Raw genomic sequence first — 12,389 nt, 5'->3', positions numbered from 1 at the left:
GTGGGCTATATTTATACACTTTGTACTTAATTGTGGGATTGTGCATAGGGATTTGTGCATATTAATACTTTACTGAACTGTATACCAAAAACAATTGCACTATAGCTCTGTACATGGGATAACAAAGAACCAGTGAAAAAAAAGTAGACAAAGAAAATGGAGATAGACATTCAGTCGGTACATTAAAGAGCAATTGAGAGCTCACTAAAGAGGGCTGCAAGAAACAATATTATATGATGTGGAACACAGAGTATTGTAGTGTGGGTCAGTGGGCCAGGCAGCATCTCTGGAGGACATGGATAGACAATGCTTCTGGTTGGCTCTTTAGCTTTCTTATTAGAGATACAGCGTGGAAACAAATCTTTTGGCTCATCGAGTTGGCACCGACCAGCAATCTCCTGTACACTAGTTCTATCCATACTAGGATAATTTACAGAAGCCAATTAACCTATAAACCTGCACATCTTTGGAATGTGGGAGGAAACCGGAGCACCTGGAGAAAACCCACGCGGTCACAAGGAGAACGTACAAACTCCATTCAGACAGCACCCAAGGTCAGAATGGAACCCCAGTCTCTGGCGCTGTGAGGCAGCAACTCTACCTCTGCGTCACTGTGCCCCTCACTTCTTCAGACCCCATCTATGTCCTCCAGTGATGCGGCTTGACCCACTGAGTTACACTAGCATCGGCGGTTCCTTGTGTCTCACTGTGGTGTGAAGATCAGGCCACCAATGAACATGCTTATACTGCCTTTTTGAATGCAAATAGATCTTAATGCAACCCAGATGCATTTCCTTTTTGCAGCTTGGTAAAAATGTTTTATTGACATTTTCAGCAGTGCAAACAAAGACTGTGTGTGGGACAGTAATGAGGAGGAACTTCCACCAGGTATCCCACAAAATAACAAGTGTCGTTTGGTAATGAGTAGAGGAATGATTATCACAGCACAAGAGCACCCATTTCTCTCACTATCCAGACCCCCCCCCCCTTTCCCTGGGTCTTCAACCAATATCCCTTCCTCTGGCTTCACACATAACGACTCTGGTACCCTCACTCACGGTCTTTTGTCTTTTCAATTATGGCCTTTTGTCCAATCATCTCCCAATCAATCCCCCACACCAAAAACGCGAAACATCACCTATTCAAATTCTCCAGAGATGCTGACCTGCTGAATTACTCCAGCGCTTTGTGTATTTTATTTGGTAAACCAGCATCTGCAATCCCCTGCGTTTCTAAGAGAAACAAAAGTCTGACTTGCTAATTTGCAAGAACGGAGAAAGTGTGACTTTAAGTCAGTTGCACAGACGGAAACAGACCCTTCAGCCCAACTTGCCCATGTGGACCAACATCCCCTCACACCTAAAATATGCTCTCTGGTTCTCAATTCTCCTACTTTTGTTTAAGCGGGATTTTAAGCATGGATCCAAATAAAGCGGCAGATACGATTTTTTTGCGTCTGCAACTGTAATGAGTCTGGAGATGTAGACAAAGCTTAAAAGCATGCATTTCCTAATTGCAATGTTAAGCACATTTCTCAGAACTTCTATTTTCCTCGCACAGTCATACATTTTCTTGCTTAAAAACTCTGGAATTTTTGGCTGCCGAGAGCAGACAAATAAAACTGCCACTATAGCCCTCGACGAGAGCCACTCATCAAACTAATCATGAGTCTTCGCATGAAATAAGTTTCATGAAGCAGCAATAGGCTGCTCGATGTCAAAAGAAAGACTTCGTCTGCATCAAACACAAAGTTATACCACAGATCTAGAGTGAGGGTGAAAACCCTTTCGCAGCAGAGGTGAAGTGGAACGAAAGGGACGCACAATCAAGTTGTCTTCCCTTGGGATCACACCGTCCCATGCCAACAATTGGCCTATCTGGGAACCATCCTGCCTGAGGGCCTGTGTTGCAGGCCCTGATTTGTTCTGGTCTTTCCTTGCTTACGGTTCCTCTCACCACCACCTACAAGCAGTGCCAAAAAGGATTGCAAGTGAGTTTTCTCACATCTGCCAGAACGGGAGGGGAGAAGAGGGTGTGCCAGGGTGAGCCTCATCCTTGATTATGCTGGTGGCCTTGCCGAGGCAACATGAAGTGTAGATGGGGTCAGTGGAAGGGAAGTTGGATTGCGTGATGGTCTGGGAGGCGTCCACGATTCTCTGCAATTTCTGGTGATCTTGGATGGAACTGTTCCCAAACTATGCTGTGATGCATCCGGATAAAATGCTTTCTATGACGCGTCTGTAGAAGTTGGTGAGGGTTGTTGCGGACATGCCAAACTTCCTTAAGAAGGTGGGAGACGTAGGCCATTGCTTGGACCTGGCTGGTCCAGTACAAAATGCTTGTGTTAAATAGCGTGGGAGTGGGGGAAGCAAGATGGATGAAGGATGACTCAGCCTGTAACGATCATACTGTGACAAATCCTAATTTCTTCAGCATTTGGATACATTCCATTTTATGAATATACCCATAATTTAGTTTTCTAATGTACTTGACTTCTCAACCTCAGTCTTAGGTTTAAACAGTTTGATGTCCAAATTGTCGTCCCCCCCCACCCAATGTGATAAAAGTCAGAGACCGGAGGGCATAGCTTTAAGGTGAGAGGGGCAAAGTTTAAAGGAGATGTGCGGAGCAAGGTTTTTTTTTTACACACATAGGGTGGTGGGTTCATAAGTTACAAGAGCAGAATTAGGCCATTCGGCCCATCAATTCTACTACACCATTCAATCGTGGCTGATCTATCTTTCCCTTTCAACCCCATTCTCCTGCCTTCTCCCCCTAACCCCTGACCCCCTTACTAAACCAGAATATGTCAATCTCCGCCTTAAAAATATACATTGACTTGGCCTCCACAGTCGTCTGTGGCAAAGAATTCCACATATTCACCACCCTCTGACTAAAGAAATTCCTCCTCATCTCCTTTCAGGATCAGGCTGCCCTGGGTGTTGGTGAAGGCAGATACAATAGTGGCATATAAGAGGCTTTTAGACAGGCTTTTACATGGAGATGCTGAGGGATATGGATCATTTACAAGCAGATGGGATTAGTTACCTTGACATCGTATTTGATGCGGACATTGTAAGTCAAAGGGCATGTTCCTGTGCTGTACCTTTTCATGTTCTATGTTTGGATAACACAAATTTCTCCCTCCGTCTTACCTGAAGTATAATCCACTGAAGCACGGAACATCAAAACCATCTCCAGGACAGCACTTGTCCCCTGGTCTGGCCCTGTTTCACTTCCCATTTTAGCCCGTGGCTACAACTAGTGTGTGAAATTGACAGAGTAGATTAAAATCAATTCTTCTGGTCTCTTCCTACAGTCAGGATGTGTGAAAACTGAATTGGTTCTGCACTCCAACAGGCAAAAAGTGCCTCGGAATATTTTGCTACGTTGAGACATGACATAAATGCAGACTTTTGCAGTAACCATCTTCAAGTGATAAATTGTAGACTGGGATCAAGGAGTTCATGCTGCGATTCTTCATAATCTCATTGCAAAGTCAGCCAAATATTTGAAGTCGAAATGGCAAACACTCCATAGAATTGCAATAAGTTGAATTCACACTATTTCAGTATCAAATGCTTGCAGTGCTACCTCCTGGAAATCAAAAGAAACCGAATCTAATGATGTGCAGAATTCTGTCTCGTTTGGAGATTTCCTGGCTGAAAGTGCATGTGGGGGAGGGGAGGGGAAGGAGGGGGGGGGGGGGGGGGGGAGAAGAGGAGAATAAATTTCTCACACTCCTAACTTGCAGAATAATCCCAGTTGTTACTCTGGAGTACAACCAGAATGTGCGGCAGGGCACTGAGTTTTGCTGATGTCCGCAATTTTCCACAGTGAATACATACGTTATGTAAGTGGCAAATAATTGGCAGATGGATCAAAATGAGACGAGACGAGATATCGACTTCAAAAGCAAGAATAGAAAAGCAGAATATTCTCATATTCCCTTAAGAATGGGGGCACAGTGGCACAGTGGTAGAGTTGCTACCTTGCAGCACCAGAAACCCAGGTTCGATCCAGACTACGGGTGCTGTCTGTACGGAGTTTTTACTTTCCACCTGTGACCGCGTGGCTTTTCTCCAGCTGCTCCGGTTTCCTCCCACATTCCGAAGACATACAGATTTGTAGGTTAATTGACTTCTGTAAATTGTAAATTGTCCCTAGTGCATAGGGTAGTACTAGTGTAGGGGGTGATTGCTGGTCTGCGCAAACTCGGTTGGGCCAAAGGGCCGGTTTTCACACTGTATCTCTAATACTAAAGGAGGCCACTGGCCTACAAGTCAACGCTTGGGCTCAAATCAATCCCCAATCCTCCCTGTCCTTTCTCTCTCATGGCAGCATGCCTCTGGATTTCTCCTATCGCTCAAGATATTAGAGTTTAGAGATGCAGTGTGGAAACAGACCCTTCCGCCCATCAAGTCCACGCTTACCATCGATCGCCCATACACTAGTTATAAACCCTACACCAAGGGCGATTTACAGAAGCTAATTAATCTACAAACCTGTATGTCTTTGGAAGGTGGGAGAAAACCGGAGCACCTGGAGGAAACCCACACTGTCACAGGGAGAATGTACAATATCTGTACAGATAGCAACTACGGTCAGGATCGAATCCGGGTCTCTGGTGCTGTAAGGTGGCACCTCTATCACTGCACCACTGTGCTGCACACGTTGTATAGAGTAAACATGTAACCTACCCATCAGCATGTCTTTGGCATATGGAAATAAATCAGAGCAACTGGGGGAAACCCAAGCAGTCTTGTCAAGAACTTCACATGGCCAGATCCCTCAGTCAAGACTGATTACAGGTCACTGAAGCAGTTAGTACTGCTTCCTCAGCTATGTACTGTACCATCATACTGCATAACCAGAGACTACAATGTGTTACTGTACAGAGGGCTCAAGACAATTTCATTAATGGAAACAAAGTTAGCATGTAGATACAATAATTATCAATTGATTAAACTGATTGAAAGACTGATTTAATAGGAACCTGAGGGGTGACTTTTTTTTATACAAAGGGCGGTGGGTGTATGGAACGAGCTGCCGGAGGAAGTAGTTGGGACAGGTACTATCCCAATGTTTAAGAAACATTTAGATAGGTGCATAGATAGGACAGGTTTGGAAGGATACGAGCCAAACGCAGGAAGATGGGACGAGTGTAGCTGGGGCATGTTGGTTGTCCTGGGCAAGTTGGACTGAAGGGCCCGTTTCCATGCTGCATAACTATGGTACAGCATGGAAACAAGCCCTTCAGCCCATTGAGTCCACACTAACCGTCCATCACCCATTCACACTACTATGTTATCCCACTTTTGTTTCCACTCCCGACACACTAAGATAGCTTATAAAATGAACAGTTGCAAAAGGGGATGAATACCACCAGGGGTGCCGCACGATTGGCAGCCTCGCCAACAGTCTGTCTGTCTTTTTGTTGTTATTGTTAGTGTGTTTTAAAAGTTTGTGTAAATGTTCTCTGGTTTGTTTTATGTGGGGGAGGGGGAGGGGGTCGGGGGAAACTTTTTTTTCAATTTCTTACCCTGCCGGAGATGTGATTGTTTTCCGGGTCGTATCTCCGGTCGCTCTGCGGGCTAACATCATGGAGCTGGAGGCCTCGCTCGGGGCTGACTTTGAGCCCCACCGGGGGGCGTGGACTTACCATCGGAGCCGATCCGTTGCCTGGAATCGCTCCAACCGCGGCCTGCGGATTTTACCATAGAGAGCTCGCAGTATCAGGTAGAGACCGTAGATGTCGGGAGCTCCAACAACGCAGAAGGTTTCGACCAGCCCCGACCCTGGGTTCGATCGCCGGCGCGGGGGAGCTGAGATTCCCCCCCCCCCCCCGATGCAGGAGCTTGATCGCCCCGACGAGGAGGGCTTGACCGCCGGCTATGGGAATAAGATCGCCCCGTCAACGGAAGGCTCGAGGAGAAAGAAGGGACGAGATTTAACTTTTTTTCGCCTTCCATCACAGTGAGGAATGTGGAGGAGTCACTGTGGTGGATGTTTATGTTAAAATGTATTTTATTTGTATGACTGACTTGGCAAATTAAATTCCTCGTATGTTGCAAAACATACTTGGCTAATAAAGTATTATTTTATTGTATTGCAAAAAAATATGGAAGACTTATGGCAACTGCATGGTACTGGGGAGAACACACCTGGAGCTTTGAATGTTTTAATTTTCTTATTTATCATGGAATCATTGAAAGATACAGCATGAAAACAGCCCCTTTGGCTCACGCCAACCATCAATCATCCATTCACACTAGTTCTATGTTATCCCACTTTCACACCCACTCCCTACACACTAGGAGCAATTTACAGCAGCCAATTAACCCACAAATCTGCACATCTTTGGGATGTGGAAAGATACCAGAGCTTCCAGGGGAAAGCCACATGGTCACAGGGAGAACATGCAAGCTCCACAAAGACAGCACCTCAGGTCAGGATCGAATGTGGGCCTCTGGCACTGTGAGGCAGCAGCTCTACCAGCTGTGTCTTTGTGTCGCCCTAAAGGACACGTAATTGCATTTGAGTCAGTAGAGATGAAGATCACTGGATTATTCCTGGGGTGAAAGGTCTGATATATGCAGCTGGAGTTGAGGAAAATGAGAACTTGTTTTAGTGAATGGAAAAGCCGGTCTGGGGAAGTATACGGACAGCTGACGATATATTACAGGGCAAAGAAGAACTTGACACAATCACGTGCTAACCAATAGTTGGTGTCCTATTGAGAAATGATAGAGTCCCGATAGGATTATATAAAATTACAAGAGGCACAGATAGGGTAGACAGTCAGAATCTTTTACCCAGGATGGAAAAATTAAATGCTCGAGGACACAGCTTTAAGGTGAGAAGGGTAATGTTTAAAGGAGATTTGCAGGGCATCCTTTTTTTAAATATACACACTGAGAGTGCCTGGAATGCGCTGCCAGGGTTGGTGGCTGAGGCAGATATGAAAGTAGCATTTAAGAGACAGTTGGATAGACATATGGGTATGCAGGGAACAGAAGGATGTGGATTATGTGCAAGAATATAAGAGGTAGTGGCACAGTGTTTCTTCTCACACTCCAAAGGCATCCACTTTTGCAGGTTAATTGGCTTCAGTAAATTGTAAATGATCCTCAGTGTGTAAGATAGTGCTAGTGTGTGGGGTTGGCGAGGAGTTGGTGGGCTGAAGCATCTGTTTTCGCGCGGTATCTCTAAAGTCTAAAGGTGGTCTTGGCATCATGTTCGGCAGATAGGTCGTGTGCCGAAGGGCCTGTTCTTGTGCTGCACGGTTCTATGTTCTATCTGGCTGGGAATATGCTATCAGAATATCTTGTTCAACCTTTAAATGTAATGGAGAAGAATAAGTTGGAACAGGGAAAAATCAACTGCACCGCACATTCTCCACAGTACACCTCTATAGCAGGAAGGGGCTTACAAAGCCACCGATACATTGAGGTCACGGAGCACAGATCAAACCCCTGCTCAAAAATAAAGCTATTGCAGAGAATACATCCAAGTTGGTTATTGTTCTGTTATATTAAAAAAAAGTGTTTTATATTAAGCTCTGCCAGTAGACAGATTGTCTGCCAGGAACACTAATATATTCCAACAGTGAAAACCAGTGGGTGGAATTGGGAAGTGAGCAGAGGCGCTGTTTTCACCCACCTAGAGTTTTTATTACAAACAAATGTCAAAAAAAACAAAGAACCGCAGATGTGGTCTTTGTGGTAATACAACATAACAACCCACCAGTGTTGAGTAATGTTCTCTGGCTTTGGTTAACAAAAGCATCCTGACATGCAAAGGGAAGGTGGAAACTGAGCCCACTGTTTTCAAAATACCTCACAAAAAAAGTGTGAACTGGACAGCATATGGTTCACAGCAGAAGAAAGCACAGATCAATCATAACAGACCAAACCAATGACACCAGGAAGACATCCTCACTCATCCTGCTCCCTCCCCCTCCCCCACTCCCAACCCCAAACTATGCAGTTGTATTTGTGATACTTGTGTTAGTAATCAGACAGGTATACCCCTTTGCATTCCACAAACATGAAGCAAACTTCAACTCATGTCACGTATGCATGGACAATTATAGACTTCAGAGATACAGCATGGAAACAGGCCCTTCGGCCCACCAGGTCCATGTCAACCAGTGATTACTCCCGTAAACTAACACTATCCTACACGCACGGGACAATTTACAATTTTTACCAAAGCCAATTAACCTCCAATCCACACTGGAGGAAATCCACGCGCTCGTAGAGAATGTATAAACAGGACCCATGGTCAGGATCGGACCGGAGTCTCTGGCACTGTAAGACAGCAACTCTATCGATGCGCCGCTAGCCTAAGACGACAATCAATCACGACAAGCTATTTTTTTCTTCATGTTTTCTGCACGTTTTTCCATTTTTGTACAAACCAAAACTGGGGCATTTTGCTTTGGGGGAAGTGTGTTGGTTGATGCAGGTTGTGATGCTCTTAAGAGAGCGCTTCACTTTAATTGAAACTTTCACCACACACCATAACTTTGTGAAACAATTTGCAAAATCAGGCATCAAAGACCAAGGACGTTTTACTGGAATTTATATACTCTAGATAAATACCAACGTAAATGCTGCTTCACCTGTTAATTCTATAGAGCATCTTTTGAATAAAACAGACATTAGTCTTTTGTGGCCACATAAACCTATCAATGAAAGGCACTGTAAAACAACGTTATCTCCACTATAACAAAAACATGGTATAAGTGACCAAGATGATTGAAATGTGTTTGATGCATACTCATGGTGGCGCAGTGGTAGAGTTGCTGCCTTACAGCGGCAAACACCTGGGTTCGATCCCAACGATGGATGCTGTCTGTACAGAGTTGCACGTTCTTCCTGTATCTGCAGGGTTTTCACCGAGATCTTTGGTTTCCTCCCACACTCCAAAGACATGCAGGTTTGTAGGTTAATTGGCTTTGTATAAATGTATAAATCATCCCTAGTGTGTGTACGATAGTGTTAATATGTGGGATCGCTGGTCAGCACGGACTAAGTAGGCCAAAATGCGTTTCCACGCTGTATCTCTAAAACTAAACTAAACTAAATTGCCCTGAATCATCAGCTCTATTCCTCTGCACCGAAACAACCAAATGACAACAGTTCTTATGGATTGGGTACAAGTACTCACTTTGGAAGTCAAGTCAAGTCAAGTCAAGTCAAGTTTATTCGTCACATACACATACGAGATGTGCAGTGAAATGAAAAGTGGCAATGCTCGCGGTCTTTGTGCAAAAAGACAAACAAACAAACAACCAAACAAAGTACAAATAGAAACAACAAACAGAAAGAAAGGTTGCAGTTTGACAGCTTTATATGGAATATACGAGGATAGTATTCAGTCAATGAAGGAAAATAGACGAGCTTCAATTACAACATAGAACAGTGCAGCACAAAAACAGGCCATTTAACCCACAAGCTAAACTAATCTCCTCAGCTTGCATGTGATCCACATCCTTCACTTCCCTGCATATCCTTGTGCCTATCTACAAGCCTCTTAAGTGCCACTATCATATCTACCTCCACTACCACCACTGACACATTCCATGCACCCACCATTCTGTGTAGCTACCTCCTCTGAGTGTCTAAACTATCTACACCTCTCATCATCCCATTGTCCTGCATTGGTCTGAAGAACGTTCCCATGCCGAAACATTGCCTATCCATTCCCTCCACAGAATCTGCCTGATCCGTTCGACTTACTCCAGAACTTTGTGAAATGCAAGTTAAAAATGTAATACATCCAGAACTACATACTGCATGAATAACGGGTTGGCCCATGTCATCCCATCAAGATTTTACCATTTGCTGAAAGCATGGAAAATGAACTGAACAGAGGTTATCCTGTCTTCAATGGGGTGGTCTTAAAAACACACTACCGCAGTTGGAATTTAAAAAAATGAAACTTATCTACCTCAGCCCTGCAACGTATCACCATGACTGGCTTGAAAATGTATTTTTGGAAAAGGAAATGTGCAAATCAAAGTAGCCATTTTAGATGAAGATCTCTACTCTTGAAGAATCGAGATCAACACACGGCAAAGGAATACCAGCAAACTGCAAAAGGAGTATCTGCAGAACAAGCTGTATGGAAATGACAAATCAATGATGACTAGACTAATAAAGTTAACACTTTTGGTTTAGTTTGGAGATAGTGCGGAAACAGGTCCTTCGGCCCACCGAGTCCACGCCGACCAGCAATCACCCGTACACTAGTTATATCCTACCTACTAGGGACAATTTACAGAAGTCAATTAACCTACAAACCTGCATGCCTTTGGTATGCGGCTGCAAACCAGAGCACCTGGAGACAGCGTATAGAAATCCAACAACTAGAGACACTATGTGAAGGTAACATGACCAGGACATTGTTTCAATGTAGAAACAAAATAATTACAGGTCAGAGACTTTTCATAAGAACACTCAACAGTTGCCAGTTCACTCTTCACAGTCGCTCCCAATGTACCAAGTATCTCCAGCATTTTGCACTTTTAAAAATTCCACCATTTAAAAGATTTCACCTCGTCAAATGTGCAGAGTTGAACAGCAGTAATTTTTCTCATATTTATGATGGACACAAAATGCTGGAGGAACTCAGTGGGTCAGGCAGCATCTCTGGAGAAAAGGAATAGATGATGTTTCGGGTCGAGACCCTTCTTCTATCTTCAGTGTAAACCAGCATCTGCAGTTCCTTCCGCCTCATTTTTTCACATTTATGTTGCACAACAATTGTAGTCCTGAAACCCACAATGCGGTATTTAATGGATCAAAGTATGATAACCTCCTCCTAAGGTTGTCGACTCAATTAGGTGCAAGTGGCTATGTAAAAGGATTCATATGGCTGACTTCCATTCCCTCCCAAGCAAGACAAGAATGGGCTTTGCTAGGCCCACAATTTGTTCGCCTAATGGCACCGTGAATGCAACCATGTGGTAAATTGGAAAATGCAAGTCAACTTTACTCTTTAATAATGGAAGAAATAATAAAGATATGAAAATATTAAAATTCACTTACTTCTCTTTCAGTATAACATTACTCTCCTTTTTCCAGTACACCTTGAAATCGGTACAAAACTCATGCCAGAGGGTTAATAAATGATTTGGAGTGACTTCTTTGTCTCCTGACTTTGGCTTCACGCTGAAATATGCTGCTGTTTCCAAGAAGCTGATAAAACAAAAACAAATAAATAGCATCTGAAAGGCATTTGTAATCTTTGACAATTGGTTCAAAATAGCAATGCATGAAACTCCATGGTTGACACTTCAATGGCTTTGATGCATAACTACAATGAATGCAAAACTAAAGAGTCATTTGATGCACCTGATATTTGTTGTGATACAGTTCTGTCGAGTTTAAAGGTTTGAAGTGCTCTCCTCATTCTTCCCGATGCAAAAGAATGCCGCAGAGCTAATCTTTTTGAAACAGAGAAAACATTTGGAGCACAGTACACCTTATTTTCAAATCTTGAAAGTCAGGAATGCAAATTATGTGACACCTTTACTTCCATGAGAAACTCAAATAGTAAATCATTTACACCTGGCAGATAGGTTCCTGAGACGGAGGTAATTGCAGCAAGCTGTTTCTCCTTCCCCCCCCCCCCCCCCCCAAAAAACACAACACTAGAACTCAGAGGCCCCATACCAGAAGCGTCCACGTCACGGGGCTGCAACAGGAAGTATCCCGAGCTAATTCTGCTACCATCATCATCTATTGCAACAAGTGATGGCTCCCACTGATTGTTGCCGGAAGCTTGTGTCCTCTTCAGGACGGGCGATGTCAACATTTGAAACATAGAAGATGGACACGAAAGAAGAAGATGACTAGAAATCAGTGGGTCAAGCTGCATCTCGGTATGGACAGATTATGTTTCGTGTCGGAACCCTTCTTCAAACTGAGTCAGGTGCCAAATGACATACCTACTTACGTGGCAGCTAGAATAACCAGAACATCACGTATCTCAGCTACTCTTTGATAAACTGGATAACCATATAGTTCTATCAGGCAGGGTCGGGGCCAAATTACACCCAAAGCTTTGAGTCTGAAGAAGGTTCCCGGCCCGAAACATCACCTATCCATGTTCTGCAAAGATGCTGTATGGCCAGCTGAGTTATGCCCCTGTCCCACTTAGGAAACCTGACCGGAAACCTCTGGAACAAAAGGTTAAAAAAAATAAAGAAAATGGACACATTATATTATAGAGTTCAACACAAATGTCCCCCCACAGCAGAATCAAAAATTTCCACTGTGGGGAAATGCACCAGAAAGTTAAGTCCTCTTCCTCTGTGAAACACCCGAGGTCGGGGCCCATTTGTGGCCTTGCAGCCAGTCCGATAATTTTCAGGGCTC

The 12,389-nt window shown here is 44.0% G+C and overlaps 1 protein-coding gene across 1 annotated transcript in view; it reads right to left on the bottom strand.

Moving 5' to 3' along the window:
* The window catches only part of fmn2 (formin 2), a 368,117-nt gene that overhangs the window by 54,147 nt on the left and 301,581 nt on the right, over positions 1-12,389 (bottom strand). The window contains exon 21 of the mRNA XM_033026371.1: positions 11,058-11,207. Coding sequence (XP_032882262.1) covers positions 11,058-11,207 — 150 coding nt within the window. The remainder of the gene's footprint in view (positions 1-11,057; positions 11,208-12,389) is intronic.

Source organism: Amblyraja radiata, chromosome 8, assembly GCF_010909765.2.
Source record: "Amblyraja radiata isolate CabotCenter1 chromosome 8, sAmbRad1.1.pri, whole genome shotgun sequence".
In the NCBI taxonomy this organism is placed as follows: domain Eukaryota; kingdom Metazoa; phylum Chordata; class Chondrichthyes; order Rajiformes; family Rajidae; genus Amblyraja; species Amblyraja radiata.
Note: the sequence above shows the minus strand (reverse complement) of the source record. Positions and strands in the feature narration are given on the sequence as shown.